The following is a 19,291-nucleotide window of genomic DNA, read 5'->3' as shown; positions in this document are numbered from 1 at the left end:
ATTTGTATTATTCAATGTATACATATCTACATTTAAAAATTAAAAAGAATTAATAATTTCATATTTTTTTAAATACAGACTGTTTTGGCCAGAACTAACTTACAAAACGTTTGTCTGATTATGATTCAAGTACATATCCTTTAATTGATTCTTACAATATTCTAATGGGTTTTATTGACGTGTAGAGAATCAAATTGTACACAGAAAAAAAGGTTTTCTATTTATAAGAACGAGCAATTCCTCAAAATATTTGCTAAATCTGAAAGAATATTTATTAAAAGTAATAAAATATCGTCATTACAAAAATACTGCTCATCTTTTTCTAGTACAATTTTACTCTTAACTTTATTCTAACTTTTAGACAAATACGTTCACTTCAAGATTTTGTTTCATTTCTAATCAATTAATTGGAGATTACTTACATCAAGACATTTTTACGTCTTACATGAAATTTAAATAATCTTAAATGAATTCAAAATTTCTTGGGTGTATTTTAAGAAAATATATTCTTAGACAAAAACAGAAGAATTTTGCTATTCAGATTAATATTCTAAATTGTAGAGTATATTTTTAATGCAACATTTCGTTGCGTTTTCATAGTCAATGGTGTCGTGACATGTCGCCGAAGGCGCACGCGGTAACGATTACTTTTATTTGTGCTTGAAACAATACATAGTATGCCCGGTTTTCCGCGCCGAAAACCGGAACAAGAAAGCCGGCACTATAGCCCGCACCGGTGACGCCGCCCGACTACGAGCATCGGAACAGGTCCTTCCGACGATGACGATGACAGCAAAGCAAGATGCGGGCGAACGTACCACGCACCGCCAGGAGGCCCCAGAAACGGAATCCCAAGAAGCCCACCACCTAGCCGCAAGGGATAGCCGCCCCTCCCAGGGAGATAAAAGGAAGGCCAGTGACGTTAGTGGAACCCCCTCCCCCAGAAATGGGGGCGCAGGACACCGCTATCACGAAGGCAATCCGAATCCTCCAGGAGGTACTGAAGGACATCCGGGCCAACCGAGGCCCAATCCCACGATCCTCAGAGGGATGGCCGATCTGTACACGCGCTGACATCAAGCCTGAGGATCATGACCTGGAACGCTGACGGACTCTCTGCCCAGAAAACCAGGTTACTACAGTACCTCCTCGCCGAAAAGAAGATTGACGTGGCCTTAATCCAGGAGACCCACCTCAGAACCCAGGACCGGCTCAAGATACCCGGCTACCACGTGTATCGGAAGGATGAAATGTCACCACTAGGAGTGGCGTATAGGGGCCAAGACAGCTTCGTGGAACGCCTGGCCAAGACCATGTTCCGGCGCGTCGCACAATCCCTGTATAGCCATATACAGGGACTGGCACCACACCGAGCCCAACACCCTGACCAAAATCAGCTTCCAAGGGACCTACTTGGGCCCGAGGAAGCCCCATCGGACCAGACACCAGCTGCTGAAGATGGTTGAGAAACTTGCCGGCCCACCGGCAGGGACTCCCATCTGAAGCAGCTCACCCGATTGTGACACCCGCTCGTCTCCACGAGTGGTGATCGACCCCGCCGAAAGAGGCCGATGCCTCGAACGGCCCCCTCAAACCTGCTGACGCGGGTTTAAGACGACTACGGCGCTGTTGTTAGTGCTTTCTACCGCTGTAGCATTTATTTGGCACTGAACGGCACTCAAGTATTTGAGACGATTCCGTCCTGTTTCTGCTACTTTAAAGTTTGGCACTGAACTGTGTGCTTTCACGTTAGTGAGACGTACAGTTAATAATAATAATAATAATAACGCTCACACTCAACATAGCCCCGCACTAGGGAAACCCTGTGTCGCGGGTGCCATGGACGCACACATAGACAACCACAAATTACACCCAAACTTACGAGAGAAATAAATGTAGGCCATACAAATATTTCTCCCGGCCCGGGAATCGAACCTGGGACCTCTGCGTGGCAGTCCGGCATGGTAACCGTTCGGCCACGGAGGCAGTTAAAGTTAAGTTGGGTCCATAACCCTGTAAATTTACCCTTTTTGATAATATACGCCTTTCTATACGGAAGTTTGCGTCTCAAAACTACTTCGTTGACCAGCGCTACACAATTAAATATAGAAAACATAAATCTTCAGTCAAATAATTAAGTAGGTACCTCTGAATTTTTCATTATTTTTTGTTTTAAAGTCATAATAAGAAATTTCTAATAACTAATAAATATTTTGTTGAATCTAGAGTAGCTTTATGACTTAAGTAAATTAATTTGCTCTTGGATTAAATACAGGATGGCCCATAGTAACGTGCTTTTTTCAAATCACTGTTTCTCAGAGACGCAGGGACGGGTGAGAGGGGGAATTGCATCGATGGATAGCTGCGTTCACGCCAATTTAGTTACCATGGAGCAGTTCATGGGACAACAGCGCGCTTTTTGTGTTCGCGCCTTTTACGAGAACAGTCGCTTGCTTGCTTACATCATTGTTCGTTGTTTGTACCGTTTAGAATATGGTTTGAATAGCAATAGAAACTGCCCTAATGTCAATTTAATTAAAATATGGGTCAAACTATTTGAAGAGACCGGTTCCACATTCAAACCACGAGGCAAAGGCCGTGAACGAACCTCTCGTACAAACGAACGCGTAGAAGAAGTAAAGAGACATCCTCGGTAGGCGTGAACACAAAAAGCGCGCTGTTGTGCCGTGAACTGCTCCATGGTAACTAAATTGGCGCGAACGCAGCTATTAGAGGTGGGCGTTTAAACGAAAAGCACTTAAAAAGTCTGCTTTTTAAAATAAGCGCATAAGCATGCTTTTCATTTTAAGCGTAAGTGTTGATAACTGGTCAGTTCTATAGGTGCTCAACAACTTCGTTTTTTACGACGTGCCTAAGTTTCAAGTAGCGCCATCTATGTTTCCTAAACAAATTAATTCAACATAACATTGCAAACTTTTTAAAACATAAAGTCTATGCGCTTAAACGTTTTTCTAAACGACTTTTTAAGCGTCAAACTAAAAAGCGTATGAGTGAAAAGCGCTTTTACAAGCACGCTTTTTAAACGTACGTAACGTTAAAAAAATAAGCAGTTTTTTCCATTTCAACGGTTAACAACTACAAAAGTTAAACAACTTATGTTTTTGAACGCTTTTAAACGCCAATGAACAAAATGTTAATATAATAAAGTTATGTCGTAATAAAAATATAACTCGTTTTTTACAAAAAAACTTACTTATCTTAAAACCTTTAGTGGTCTACTCTTGCGGTTCGCCATCAACACAACGTTGGAAGCTTTTTTAACATAAAAGTCTATGCGCTTAAACGTTTTCTAAACGATTTTGTTAGCTTACGCTTTTTTAAAAAAAGCCTGACGTTTAAACGTTTAAAAAAATAAGCAGTTTTTTCCCATCTCCAGCAGTTATCCCCCTCTCACTTGTCCCTGCGTCTCTGAGAAAAAGTGTTTTGAAAAAAGCAAGTTACTATGGGCCATCCTGTATTTCTGTCTTATACCTAAAATACACTTTTGAGACGTTTTTTTACTAATATCAAGTAATTATTCTCTAGCGTCTATCGTTTTGTTGGATTTAATAAATTTGTCTTCATAAAAAGAATTTTGTCGTTTTCTAAGTAATCCATTTTTACCGCGTACGTTCAATAATGAAAGAATCTTGGATTTCACATATTTTGAATTACAACACTATTGTAATAAACAGAAAACGGTTCATTGTTTACCTAATATGCTTTACAAAACGACAAATTTTATCTAATACCTAATTAAATATGTTACAGGAGACTTTAAACTATGTGATAGTAAGTTAAGTATCACACGAATTAAGATGCACCTAAACATAAAATGAGAAAATACATTTACCATACCTTAGTAATAGTAACTTTGACTTTAGGACATGTGGGTTTGTGTTCGGAAAGTGATAGGATATCAAAAACCATTATTTCAAGTTCAAATATTAACATAAAAACGGAAACCAAAATGTATTCAATAAGAAATATAAACACAAAGAAACTGCAAGGGATTGAAAGTCCAATCCACAAAACACTGAGTTCTAAATGGAAAGCAATTGAAAATTTTGGCGTAAGTGAAAAATTGGAATTGAATATTACACGTAATAGAAATTGGGATCAAGAACCAAGGCACTTGGCAAAAAAACTAAATGTAGACACAAAACCTGATAATTTTCCATCACATATCGATAAACATCAAAATATTCAACGTGACTGCGATAAAATCAAGCCACAAGCACACAATATGTCTTCAATACTGGATACTGCAAGACATTACCATAAATTAATTGGGATCCCACTTGCAAAGAAAATAATGCAAAACAAACTAAAATGTAGAAATAATGGCAAGTCGAAAAGCGAATGTCGGTTAGCGGTCCCCGGCAATTTTTCCCGCATTGGAGATTTTCCATTCGCTGTGAGTATCTCATCATACATTTATGAACCTTCCCACAGCTTATCTGGAACATGGTGTATTTATAATTTGATAATAATACAGGTAAGGAAAAAAGACAATAAAAACTTAAATACTAGAAAGTAAAACTAGGATTTTTAAATTATATTAATAAAATTGGGTCCCTGCGGCAAGGTGCCCAAAATGCTAGCAGCGTTCCCCCTTTGTATTGCTATGTAAATGCGTTGAGCAAGGTAGCTGCCGGCCGGCCCTTGGGTTTCCCAGACAATCTATTAATTCTTTGGATGAAATTTTGTACAGACTGGCACTGGGACCCCACGGGCCCAGGGTTTCGACTCCAAAGGCTGTAAATAGGTAGTCGGACCCGAGATCCTGGTCCTTATTACTTATTATCTGGAACGCTACATTTTCATATCCTTGGAAGAAAAATAATGGAAGTGCTTTAAGAGTCAATACAACCTCAATGGCTTTGAATGAAAGTATTGAAGCAATCACTTTGGAAAAAAATATATAGTAAATTTAAGGATATACACTGATTAGTATAAAGTGTGAAAACATGAATCCTAACAATTTTCACGATAGAAAAACAACAAAAGCACTACCTAGAATAACTGATTACTAAATCGTTTATTGCCCGTGGTCAAACTGCGTAGTCCAACTAGTTGGACTACGGGCAATATTGTATGGGCATTGGACCTACTGATCGGTTAGTACAGTTTGGTAGAAAGCTGGAAAGGACGTTACGTTTGACGAAATTGGTAAGTACATGATTATTTGGGGGAGCTAATTACGAATATCGCACTTATTTCTGAATCCAAGAGTGCCATATTCGTAATGAACATCCCAAAATACCTCGAAAAGGATACTCGTATTGCATTTTATTGAAAAATCGTGTCCGCCATCTTGGATTTACAAACAAGTGCTATATTCATAATGAGCACCTCCAAATACCTCGAAAACGATACCTACCTTGCCGTTATTCGAAAAATCGTGCCCGCCATCTTGGATTTAGAAATGCGAAAAGTCGTGTCCGCCATCACATATTCAGATATAAGTCCAATTTCCATAAGGATTACAGAAAATAAATTTTTGAAGCTCTTCAGTGACTGCACGCATAATATTTTCACTTAAAAGCGATACTTACAAACATAATTCTTAAAATACATTAAACAATGCACGGTAGTAAAAGATTATATCGTGTGATTTTTTATGAACTGTCACAGGGATCGTCCTAGAGAACAACTGTAGTTAGCTTAGAACCAGTAACATTATTAATATTGACGGTGACGTCAAACGTAACGTCCTTTCCAGCTTTCTACCAAACTGTACTAACCGATCAGTAGGTCCAATGCCCATATAATATTGCTCGTAGTCCAACTAGTTGGACCAAGGGCAAAATTTTTAGCCCCTGGTCCATCTAGTTGGACTACGCAGTTGGATCACGGGCAATAAACGTACTATACTAACGTTTAATATATCTTGGCTTTGGAGGTTGATGTTGCTCGCTTCCGTTGGTTTACCGTCAAGAGCCTACAGGTGACCCCTGTGTGGTGCTAAAGAGCAACAACTACTGGTGGTAGGCTTCGGCCGTAGCTAGTCACCACCCTCCCGACGCAGTCGAGTTGCCAAATGGTTGTCAATAAGTTCCGACTCGTGTTCGGGAGTTGCCATTAGGAGGTCGAGTCTGAACAGCTGCATTACGTCTTACGAGTTGTAGCTGCTTGTACTGCCACACTGAGCACTCGGTTCTGGAGGCTTGCGGGATCCGAAGCACGGTGCACCGCTGGCCGACCGTGGAAAGTTGGGTGCCCAAGTAGCGGGAAAGCCACCCGTGAAAGACTGCCCCGCCACCCAACGAAAAATCCCGGAATGCTCCTCCTTGCCGGTTGGCGACTCGAGGGGAGGACCAGGTGGCTATCTCCGGGGGGGTTCAGGCGTCCCCGCGGTCTCCAAATCGATTGTACCCTCGTGTGGCGGTGTGGGCTTTGCTGCTTGGTTGAACACGACGAAGTGACTCGTTCAATGCCTTCCTCCGGCCTATGCACTTCCCTAAAACAATAAAATGAAAAACAGAAACGGTAACAAGTTTACACAGCGGTTGCACGTCCTCCAACTAAAAATGCACCTCACTAACATCCGAGGTCTGCACTCAACTCTTGATTCGGTCCACCATCATCTTGAAACCGATAAACCGCAGCTGCTGTTCCTCACCGAGACGCAGATCAGATGTCCGACTGATACGGCGTACCTCAGCTACCCCGGGTATACTCTGGAGCATAGGTTTCTACCTCGTGCCGGAGTCTGTGTGTACGTTCGTGATGACATCTGCGTCAAGCGTCTGAAGAACCTTGAGGCAGCGAGTTTTTCTGTTTTGTGGCTTCTAGTAAGCACAGGAGTTACACAAATAGTGTACTGCTGTGTTTACCGATCGCACAATGGAGTTCAGGAGACAACCAAGCTGTTCCAATATCTGAGTAAGACTTCTGATGAGATTCAGCATAGTAACTAGTCATTCTGGTGGCTTTAATGCCCACCATCAAGAATGGTTGTTCCCATGCCAGATGACCGATCATGCTGGGAGAGAGACGCGTAAACTTGCGTTAACGCTAAGCCTATTCCAGCTTATCAGTGGCGTCACAAGGATACCAGATGTTGAATCTCATACGGCTAATTGCTTGGACCTTCTGCTGACAACTGATCCGGACCGATACTCTGTTGGTTGTGGATACCCCACTAGGTAACTGTATCCGTATACTCCCCACCCGATCAGGGCCTTAGTGGTCTGAGACGAGTGTGGCGATACAGGTTAGCAGATGAATGCGAAAGGGATGAAATGCGCCATTTATTTGCGTCATATCCTTGGCAGGTTTCCTTTAATTAACTTTTTATTGAATTGATATTCAATTATTTTTTGTGAAATTACTCCACTAGTTTGTTATAATTATTAATACAAAGATCGAACACTCAGAAAAAATTCCTTCGATCCGGTCGGATTCGAACCGACGTCTTCTTGCATACCGTGCCAGACGCTATACCAACTAAGCCACGGAACGAACCAACGGACCTCACGAATTTTTCTATGTGCTTGCGTCGTGTCTTTGTACTTGGTCTTTCAACGACTTTTTAGTCGTAGCGCCATCTATGAGAAATCTATTACAGATTTATCACCCAGTTAGTACCTTTACAGCTACCAGGTTTGCTTTACTTCAGAAAACTCGTCGAGCTGTGCTGATGCTGTAGTCGAAGTCTTGCGTTTGGGTATGGAGTATTACATACCATACTCCGATATACCCAATGGACCCCAAACTCATCCATGGTTTAACACTCACTGCAGTCGTGCTGAAGCACAAACACAGTCCGCGTACCAGGCATGGGCAGATGCTCGACTGCGCAAAGCTTTGAAGAAAGCTTTTAATATAGCCGCCAAGAAGTGCAAAAGCGTGTTACGTAGGGCCAAATTTCGACCACGTGCGCCGCATAGGGGCCAAGCTTGCCTCTTATCCAGCAGGTAGCAAATCCTTTTGGTCCCTGGAGAAAGCGGTCCAAAATAACTTTTATCACCTATCTTTGTCACCTCTGATGAGGCCGGATGGCACGCTGACCTATACTGCAGAAGAGAAGGCGAATCTCTTTGCACAGTTCGCGTCTGGATGCTGTAGGGAACCTACCACCTACCTTACCTCAGGCTGGCTGCACTATAGCGCCAGTTCGCATACGACAAAAAGAGGTACTTAGAACTTTACGGAATCTTGACGAGAATAAAACTAGCGAGCCAGATGGAATTCCAGCGGTAGTCCTACGTAACTGTGCGCCTGAGTTGTGTATGCTGACGACAGCACAGTTGTAGATAGGTACTTGACCAATGCAAGGGTCAGTGGAGAGGAAATCCAGTCTTGTCGAGGGTCCATGGTTAGCCGTTTAGATTTGACACTCAAGGCAGTCTCCGATTGGGGCGATGCCAATCTTGTCAAATTTAACGCTACCAAAACGCAGGCATGTCTATTCTCCACAAAACAAAGTCCCTTTAAGCAGACTCCGGCTTTCCGTGATATATCCATACCGGTAGCCGACCGCCTCCATCTACTTGGAACGGACCTGTCGTCCAATCTGAACTTCGACAGATACATTGAATCCAGGCCAAAAATGCTGCCAAGAAGCTTGACATCCTTTCCAAGGTGAGGCGTTACTTCACACCGGGACAGTTGCTTCAGCTGTATAAAGCACAAGTCCGGTCGTGCATGGAGTACTGCTGCCACCTTTGGAATGACTCTACACACTCTGAGTACATACCACCTGGCCACCTTGAATTCAATTGACAAGCGTGCCAAGAGGCATATAGGTGACTCGGAATTAGTAGAGACAAAGCTGCAGAGCCTTGAACACCGCCGTAAAGTTGCTTACTTATCGGTATTTTACAATATATATTACCGTGAGTGTGCGATGTATTTACACGATTTAATTCCACCTTCCCCTTTCCACAATCGGGGGAATAGGCGTAGGCAAGGGTTCCACCCCTATGTTGTGGATATTCTAAAGATTCGCACAAAGCGGTACGCATCCACACATATATGGCGAACGACTATGGAGTGGAATTCCCTGTCTGCAGAATTGTACCCTGAACGTTATAAGTTGGACCTTTTCAAGGCGAGAGTGAATAGGCATTATTTAGGTGTGAATGCTCCATCGTCGACCTTATCGTCACTTTCCATCAGGTGAGATGGAGATGAAATGCAACTTACATGTGAATAAAAAAATGAGTACTCTTACCTCTGTTGGTCCCATAGAGACTATTGATCCTTACCAGAGACCGGATCGAACGGCATAAAAAAAAATTTGTAGAAAATGCCTTTTATCTTGCTGGCTGTACCATTTTTGAATGCCAATCAAAATATCTTCAAAATTCATGGATAGTCTTCTAGAACGGTTTTCCTGTAACTACAACGACTAAGGTAACTGGGCTTGCTGCCCCGTCTCAAATTTACACCCTGTATAAGCCGCGCTCCTATGTTTTTTATAATAGCAAGTGACGGGACGAACAAGTCGTGCGCCTGGTGGCAAATGAGACGCAAAGGTCTTAAGTGCACCGCCACATCGTCCGTCACCCTGAGACATAAGTTGACAAGTCCCATATGCCTGTAATTTCACTAGCACCCCGACTCAGAACTCTTCGATATTTTAACCGAATCTTTCGATTGAATATCGTTCTCGAATCGAAGAGCACTTTCCGTGCTATTCAGAACTTTCGGATTCGGATACGAACAGCGTTTACGAAGCCAGTCGGTGAAATAGATTATAACAAAAATGAAAATCCTTTTAAATACATTTTTAAGACTTTAATGGCTTAAAATGTAGAAATGCATTAAAATATATTGATAAAATTGAACAAAACCAGATTTTATTTAAAATAATCTATAATAATCTCATGTATATGACTCATAGTCCCGCACTTGGGAAACCCCGTATCGCGGATGCCATGGGCACACACATAGACAATCACAAACTACAGCCAAACTCACGAGAGAAATTGATGTAGCATGGTAACCATTCAGCCGCGGAGGCAGTTTGTAGCCTTTGCCGGTCGAGAAGCTCGAGTAATATGAATTGACGTCATTTGGGTTCGGTTTCGAATACGACAGTTTGACTTTCGATTCGATTATTGTGAATAAAAATGAAAAGAAATCGTACGACAAATGAGTTATCGTAAGGTTCTGAATCGACCCCTAGCACCCTTACCATCCTAAACCGAAACACATTAATGCTCGTATTATTGCTTGGCGGCAGAAATGTTTAAGGTGGCAGTATTTTCGTGGACACTCTTTCACAAGGAGCTTTACTGCTACAAATGTATGGTTTTATTTTCCAGGCATGCTTAATTTTATTTATTGGCGGTGAAAACTCTATTTGTTCGGCTTCCTTGATATCAAGAAATCGCTTGGTAACAGCGGCACACTGCTGGTATGACTCCGACTACAGGGCCAACAGTATGATTGTAATGCTCGGCTCGCTGAACATGAAGGACGACACGGCAACCCGCATTACAACGAATGATGTCGTCGTGAGTCGTTTTCTTATTTTCAGATTATTTTAATAAAATTTAAGTGACGGGACGAACACGCCGTGCGCCTGATGGTAAGCGACACGCCTGTCCATAACAGTTGAAGTACGACTCAGAGCTTACAAGGAATGAATAAATCACAGAGAAATTACAGGCACATGAGACTTGTCAACTTATGTCTCAATTAGGGTGACTGGCGCAGTGGCAGTGCCCATCAGATCTTTGCAATGTAAAGCTTAGAGTGGCCCTGCAACTGTTAAGGTGGTTTTCTACCGGCGAGGCGAGACGAGACGAGGCGAGACGAGGATTGAAATGTGTATGGCAAAATTCTCCTAGCCGAGGCGAGGATTTAAATCTTTGTTGACGTAACAATATTGAACCGTATTGTTGCCTACATAGAAGAAAGAAAGTCAGAAAGAAAAACTGTTTATTGCACAAGCACAGACACGCATATAAACAGAGGAACAATAATAATAAAAAAAAAATTAAAACAATTGACATCATTATGCAGTACCTAATTCACCACGCGTGTCGCGGCTGGTGCAATCGGGGCTTGCTCAGCTTCAGCCACAAACGGTTTTTCTAAAATCGTTTCGTGGCGCAGACTTTCAGCAAGCCCGTGGCGAGTGAGCCACTAACAACAATAAATAAATAAACAGATAAGAAAACCGACATAATAGGAAGTGTACATACAACTACATAGACATGTGAAATATTTATGATATGTAAATAACAGTACATTAATAAAATAAGCTTAAATTCCATTGACTTACAAATAAATGGACGACGGGTCTAATACAAAAACCACGAAAAAAATTTCCCAAGTCAACCTATTTAAACGTAGTCACATGTAAAGGAATATGAAAAAGCTAAAACGTTGAATTTCAATTGTAATGTCATCGCAGTACTGTCTAATTTTGCTTGCTTCGCTGTCAGTCAAACAAACGAAGACTAAAGCGTGAATGACGCTCTGTATACGATTTTAACGCCCTATAAGTTCGGACACTTTTTAGCGCGGACCCGACGTCCATATAATTGTAAGTCAATGTTAAATTCTAATATTTTCATACACATTTAATATTATGAAAGAATAATTTTGCGAAAGTCGCGTCCACGCGGACAATATAGGGCCTCGAGGTGGGGTGCGCGAGCGGGTGACTTTCGAACAGGCAACAACCTAAATAAATAATTAATAAATAAATAAATAAACCTGTTGGATTGCGCAACTCCTTTCTTTATCACCTACACACACGCCTAGACTGAATGCTCGCGTCTCGCACCGGAGGGATTGGCGCAGCAGGACGCAGTAATTCGTTTTATAAAAGTCATGGATTTAGTATATAAAAGTGCACATTCGTGATAAGTTTACAATTTTTCAATATAAAAGCTAAGGTAAGTACTTTTCACACAGAGTATCCTCTGCACGATTTCTCGCACAGGCTCACGCGATCTCGCGAGTGCCCGCACGGTCTCGCGAGAACTCGCGTGAGCTCGCTGATCTCGCGGATTTCAAGAAAGATGATTTTATTTGATTCTTCTTCCGCTAACATACTTAATATATCTCTATCTCAGACCACGAAACTGCGCAGACGATTACCTTAAGCATAGGGAAAAGGAAAGCTATCACCACTTGGTATGAACAGCGGCGCGACTATAGCACCGAAAATATAAAGAAGTTCTGCGAATGTGTTTCGGCACTTTCCTTTTCTGAAGTTTTAGACTCGGACAATTTAACTCTGGCTTTCGACTACTTTTATGACTTAATATGTCTATTTTACGAGCTCTGTTTTCCAATATTAAGAATTAAAATGAACAACAGGCGTAAAAAAATACTCTGGCTCACAAAAGGTCTTAAAAAATGTTGCAAAACAAAAAGATTACTATATTTAAAACAAAGAACATCAGCAACTAACAAACAAAAAAACGTAAATAACTTTAGAACATATAATAGTATCTTAAAAAAGTGTATTTCGATTGCTCGTAAAATAAATAATAATATTTACATACAGAATAATAAAAACAAATGTAAAGCGACATGGAATACCATTTCATATACAATATCTAATAACATCCACAATAATGACATTAAACACATACGACATAATGATAAGACATACTCAAATCCAGTAGACATTTGTAATATTTTTAATGATTATTTTATAAAGTTGACAAACAAAGATAACTTGACCCAAAACCAATTGACATTTACACATAATTCACTTAATAAAAATTCTCATACAATATTTTTGAAACCGGTAAACGAAAAGGAAATTTATAATATAATTATGTCTTTAAAAAACACAAAATCCAGTGGTTACGACAGTATAACTACAAAAATGCTTAAGTTAAGCGCCCCTTATATCTGTTATCCACTTGCACACATAATAAATTTATCCTTTGCCGAAGGTCTTTTTCCAGAACAATTAAAAACTTGTGTTGTCAAACCCCTTTATAAGAAAGGCGATAAAGAGACCCCCAGTAATTATAGGCCAATTACATTAATCCCTACTCTATCCAAAATATTTGAAAGAGCTCTACATACCAGACTCAACTCATTTTTAGACAAACATAAAATTTTAAACCATTCTCAATTTGGATTTCGAAAACACAGCTCAACAACTCTTGCATGTTTTGAATTCTCGCGCATTATAACGGAAAGCATGAACGTCTCTACGCCTGTGATGTCAGTTTTTCTGGATATGAGTAAAGCCTTCGACTTTGTCAATCATTCCAAACTCTTACAAAAGCTTGACTTTTACGGTATTCGGGGAACAGCCATTCATTGGTTAGAAAGCTACTTAAAAAATAGAACACAATACACAGAAATAGACGGACTCAGAAAAAACAAATATAATAGCATAATAAAAAAACAAACCTTTAGATCACACGGTAAAACAACTAATGCTGGAATTCCCCAAGGTAGCGTCCTAGGTCCATTATTGTTCCTTCTGTACATTAACGACCTTCCACATGCTATTGATCACAATTGTATACAATTTGCCGACGATACAACACTTGTAATAAAATGCGAAAACAAATCGACATTCAACATGGACATAAATAAAGCATTTTCAGATGTAATGAATTGGATGGAAAATAATGACTTGAAAATTAATCTAAGTAAAACTAAAGTTATGATCATACAACTCAAATCCCATTCCAATACAAATTCAATATAATTCGGTTACTTTGGACAATGTAGACGCATTTAAATTTCTCGGGCTGACCATCGATAAGCATCTAAATTGGAAGGAACATATCGATCAAATATGTGCAAAACTAAATAGATTTGTTTACGCTCTCCGAAGGTTAAGGCAAACCGTCTCTCAGGAAGCTGCACTAACGGCCTATCACGGCTACGTTTCATCTGTGCTTAGTTACGGTATCGTATTATGGGGCAACTCAGTAGCTCTGGAAAAGGCCTTCAAGGTGCAGAAGAAGTGTATTCGGGCGATCTGCGGAGCGTGGTCAAATGATAGTTGTAAACCTTTGTTCCAAAACTTAAACATACTGCCTTTGCCATGCATGTACATTAAGGATATATGTATATTCGTAAAGAATCACCCTCAACATTATAAAACGCACGGTCAAATCACTCAAAGACAAACAAGACGTAAAATTATGCACCAATTATTTAAACCTCGCTGCCATAAAGGAATATATGAGAATAACTCGTTCAACATGTCTATACAAATATTTAATCATTTACCATGGGATATTAAGTTACTACAAGGACCTAAATTTAAATCACAATTGACAAAATGGCTTTTGACACATTGCTTTTATAGTAATAAGCAATATTTAGATTGTGCTACAAGTAATGGTCATTAATATAAATTGACATATTTTTAATAAGTTTTTAAAGTATGTAGTAATAATAGAGACCTGTTTAAATTTTATAATATTTGCACACCTGCTTGCAGGTTGAGTACACTGTACCTATTCAAAAGCAAGATCTGTAATATACTGTATTCTGGCAAATAAATATATTCTATTCTATTCTATTCTATTCTAATAATAATTTTATTTTAAATTTACGGGACATGTTACTTCTGCAGCGTATAAATCGCTAGATGAATTGAACAGCTCTGAATCTTCACTGTCCACAATCACAGCGCTAGTCCGCGAAGGCTTGCGCGAGACCGCGATGGCTGGCACGAGCTCGCGTGAGCTATAATTGCGATTTTTGGTGGAAATTGGCCGGCCAATTTTCGCCTCGCCTTTGGAAAACCACCTTTATGGGTAGATATCTCGTTTACCACTAGGCGCGGCTTATTCGATTGGTCACTTGATAATGTTTAAAATATAGTGTCCTTTTTTTATAGACCCATCCTAAATATGACAATGAGTTGGTGATAAATGACATAGCAATAATAAGGCTTAAGAATAAGATCACCTTATCTAGTAAGTATCAAATTTCCATTCTTTAATTAACACTGACGCCGAACATATCGATCCATGACCATTGACTTAATGTACATGCGATATTTTTACCTAAACAGCGTTTTTTATTGCAAATATTTTATGATGGCATTTCACATGGCTGTTTGTATTAGCGTATCTGATATATGTACACCAAACAATCAGTATATGTATGTATGTAGATAGCATCTGTGACAACGTATTTGCCTTATTTGTTTATTCGACAAATACAGCCAAACACCCAACTCGCGTTACCGCGCGCTTGTCGGTTTCTCGACTCACATCACATCTGGACCTGGATTCAGAACTCTATGATATTTTAACCGAAGAGCACTTTCCGAGCTTTTCAGAACTTTCGGATTCGGATACGATATCGTTATCCAACAGCGTTTACGAAGCTAGTCGGTGAAATAGATAAAATATAGGAATACATTAGTCTTGCATTAAAATAAATTAATAAAATTGAACAAAATCCAGACTTTATATATACTATTAAGAGATTTCCATATTATATTCTTGCTTTGTAAACAATAGGACGTTCGATAACTTTCATTCGATAATTGTGTTTTGAATAACGTTTGTAACCTTTGCCGGTCAAGAAAATCATGCGGGTGTGGCGTCATTTCGGTTCGGTTTCGAATACGACAGTTTGCCGTTTGATTCGGCTGTTGTGAATAAAAATGAAAAGAAATCAATCGGTCGACAACTGAGTTATCGTAAGGTTCTGAATCGACCTGCATCCTAAACCGTCCACACTACGGTCATATTCATAATTTTTTACTTTTTGAAGTCGATTAAAAAATTGTAGCTGTGAAGCAATCGGTTACGAAATTCGTTATTATATGTATATAAAAATTCAATTGAGTATCACGTTTATGCGTAGAAATATTTAAACAGTAATGGCACAATGGCGCGATATCATTAGAAATACGACTCTCTAATGATGAAAAAAAGTGATGTAACCTGCAAGTCAAAGAAATTTCACATAAATAAATAAATATTATAATGATTATTTAATTATAATGTATGTATGTTTTCAGATTTCTCCGTCAATTGTGGACCGATTTTGAAATTTTTTTTTTCGTATGAAAGAGTGCACTCTCGTGGTGATCCCATTGTCGCCAAGTCAGATCCTGATGAGGGTTTCCTCAGGGAAATCGAGGAACATCCTCAAAGTTTATTGGCATGTCAGTGTTCATACCGATTTCTCCATTAATTGTGGACCGATTTTGAAATATTTTTTTTTGTTTGAAAGGGTATACTCTCGAGGTGGTCCCTGATGCCGAAGATGCTGGTCCGGGTTCGTTTCGGCTATCACAAATTAAAAAAGTATTTTCCGCAAATAAAAGCCGACTTTTCACTTGACACAATACATTAACGAATAAGTCATAACACCGTCACCATGACAACCAAAAAAAGTATAAAATGTACAAAGGAGTCCGCAGCAATCCTATTCTCTCCAAGAAGTCAGCCGATAACCAAACCTTTAGAGTCGGTTTTCAATGAAAAAGTTACAATTATTTGAATGAAAATGTTTATTTTTTGCAGAAAACATAAACATAATAAATTTACCATCAGGAAACATGTCAACATTTGAAAACCGCATAGCCTTTGTCATCGGCTATGGCAGAATAGATCCTGGTAAGTATTTTGCATTGTATTTAAGAAAATCAAGATGATTTACGATTTCTTAAATCGCATTATTGCGTAAATTATTCTCCCACGCTAGAGATTATGTCTCATAACTATGTACACCGTTTTTTTACCCCTAAAATCACAACATGTCCCTGTTAACAAAAGAATAAGAACAATTCCAAAAATCGCACATTTCAAATTCGTTGTAACTTGATTCATATTTTATCGGTGAATATCTCATGCGTAAATTTTGCGAGTCCAGGCTGAGAAACCAGGTGTAAAGTGAAGAAATATTAATGATTTATTTTTTATAGTTTAATTAGACGTAAAATGAGTTTAGGGCAAGAACTTCAGAAGATTTATCATACAATAATAATTGAATTTTTATTGAATTGATATTCAATTATTTTTTGTGAAATTACTCCACTAGTTTGTTATAATTATTAATACAAAGATCGAACACTCAGAAAAAAATCCTTCGATCCGGTCGGATTCGAACCGTCTTCTTGCATACCGTGCCAGACGCTATACCAACTAAGCAACTCTGTAGTTGTCTTTAGAAATCCCCCTACTCCATTCGGGGCACCCGCGATTATTGCGTGTGGCCATGGCAAGGGTGCCCCGGAGTTGGACGATTATTAAAGACAACTACAGATCAATCAGTGTCGTTTGGGTACGACATTACCGACATTGATTCTGTTGTCTGGTATTAAAACCTGCCAGTAATAGGTAATATTAAAATTAAATCTGTAGAAAATTACGAAATCGTAGAAAAAGACTGGCTCATTCTTTAGGATTTGAAGCCTTTTCCTGGTAACATGAATTTTCTTCAGGTTGTAAATAAGTTTTATTGAATGTCAGGATGTTTCGCCACTATGATATTCAATTTTTTTTTGTGAAATTACTCCACTAGTTCGTTATAATTGTATTAAGTGTTATTTCTTCAGGTTATTTGAAAAACTCTAAATTAGCACTCTGTACCTTATTTTGCATCAAGCCTCAATGTCTGGATAAACCCACCGCATCATGGTAAACATTTGAGTTTCTACAATCTTTAGAAAACGTTCCTGGTGTAATGTATCGTAGTTATTCAACTGCCAATGAAAGCGACTATGAACTAATTTTTCGTGTTTGACATTCTGAACAAAATTGATTAAATGATATCACCGTTAATTTAAGTGAAGTACAAATTTAATAGATCTCTCAAGTACCTACAAATAGATAAAGTAATTTTACGTTATCTGAAAAATTATGAATAATACTATCTTTCTTAAGTTTATTGGGACAAATAAAACATAATAGTTTTAAACAATTTTCGAAAGTGAACATTATATTAAAAGATATCATAACAATTTAAAATTTGGTGGCGGTTTTAAGTTAAGGTGGTAACACAAACGCCACCAAAACCACCTAATTTGAACCACGTACGATGAAATCTCAAAAAAGTGAATTAAAATAAAGACACGTCGCAAGCACATAGAAGAATTCGTGAGGTCCGTTGGTTCGTTCCGTGGCTTAGTTGGTATAGCGTCTGGCACGGTATGCAAGAAGACGTCGGTTCGAATCCGACCGGATCGAAGGAATTTTTTATGAGTGTTCGATCTTTGTATTAATAATTATATCCTCAATTTTGTAATGAAAATTTTATTTCTTCCAACATAAGTTAGGTATGTCATTAAAATACGCTCAGTATTCCCTATAACTTTTATAAAGGTTTTGTAATAATGTCAAAAGAAAAAATCGCTTAAGGTGCCTACAGATACGATCGACATTGTCGAACGACAATGTCGATTAGGAGCCTACAGACATAATCGACATAGTAGATCATAGACGTTTTCGAGTGGTTTGGGAGTGCTTATTGAGAATGTGGCATTAATTTCTAAATCCAAGATGGTTCTGGAAATGGCATTTATATCTGAATACATGATGGCTGACACGACTTTTCGCATTTCCAAATGCAAAATGGAGGGGACGATTTCTCAAATAACGGCAAGTTGGGTATCGTTTTCTAGATATTTGGGGGTGCTCATAACGAATATAGAACTTATTTGTAAATCCAAGATGGCGGACACGATTTTTCGAATAATGGCAAGTTGGGTATCGTTTTCGAGGTATTTGGGGGTGCTCATTACGAATATAGAACTTATTTGTAAATCCAAGGTAGCGGACACGATTTTTCAAAAAAAATGCAATATGGGTATCCTTTTCGAGGTATTTGGGAATGCTTAATACGAATATGGCACTTATTTCTAAATCCAAGATGGCGGACAAGATTTTTCAAATAATGGCAAGTTGGGTATCGTTTTCGAAGTATCTGGGTGTGCTCATTACGAATATGGTTCTTATTTGTAAATCCAAGATGGCGGACACGATTTCTCAAAAAAATGCTATATGGGTATCCTATTCGAGGTATACGGGAATGCTCATTACGAATATGGCACTCATTTCTAAATCCAAAATGGCGGGCACGATTTTTCGAATAAGGGCGAGTTGGGTATCGTTTTCGAGGTATCTGGGTGTGCTCATTACGAATATGGCACTTATTTGTAAATCCAAGATGGCGGACACGATTATTCGAAAAAATGCAATATGGGTATCCTTTTCGAGGTATTTGAGGATGGTCAATACGAATAGGGCACGCATTTCTAGATCCAAGATGGCGGACACGATTTTTTGAATAATGGCAAGTTGGGTAGCGTTTTCGAGGTATTTGGGGGTGCTCATTACGAATATAGCACTTATTTGTAAATCCAAGATGGCGGACA

General features: G+C 39.1%; 1 protein-coding gene across 1 annotated transcript; it reads left to right on the top strand.

Moving 5' to 3' along the window:
• The first annotated feature begins 4,234 nt into the window (after window positions 1-4,234).
• Window positions 4,235-15,038, top strand: LOC113234232 (chymase-like). The gene is made up of 3 exons (XM_026469531.1): window positions 4,235-4,417; window positions 10,278-10,469; window positions 14,795-15,038. Exons 1-3 carry the CDS (start codon window positions 4,247-4,249, stop codon window positions 14,897-14,899), a joined length of 468 nt encoding a protein of 155 aa, XP_026325316.1. The 5' UTR covers window positions 4,235-4,246; the 3' UTR covers window positions 14,900-15,038.
• Window positions 15,039-19,291: the final 4,253 nt, after the last annotated feature.

The sequence above is a fragment of the Hyposmocoma kahamanoa genome, unplaced genomic scaffold (assembly GCF_003589595.1).
Source record: "Hyposmocoma kahamanoa isolate Upper Pololo Valley unplaced genomic scaffold, ASM358959v1 82, whole genome shotgun sequence".
NCBI lineage: Eukaryota > Metazoa > Arthropoda > Insecta > Lepidoptera > Cosmopterigidae > Hyposmocoma > Hyposmocoma kahamanoa.
This window is presented reverse-complemented; position numbering and strand designations above follow the sequence as displayed.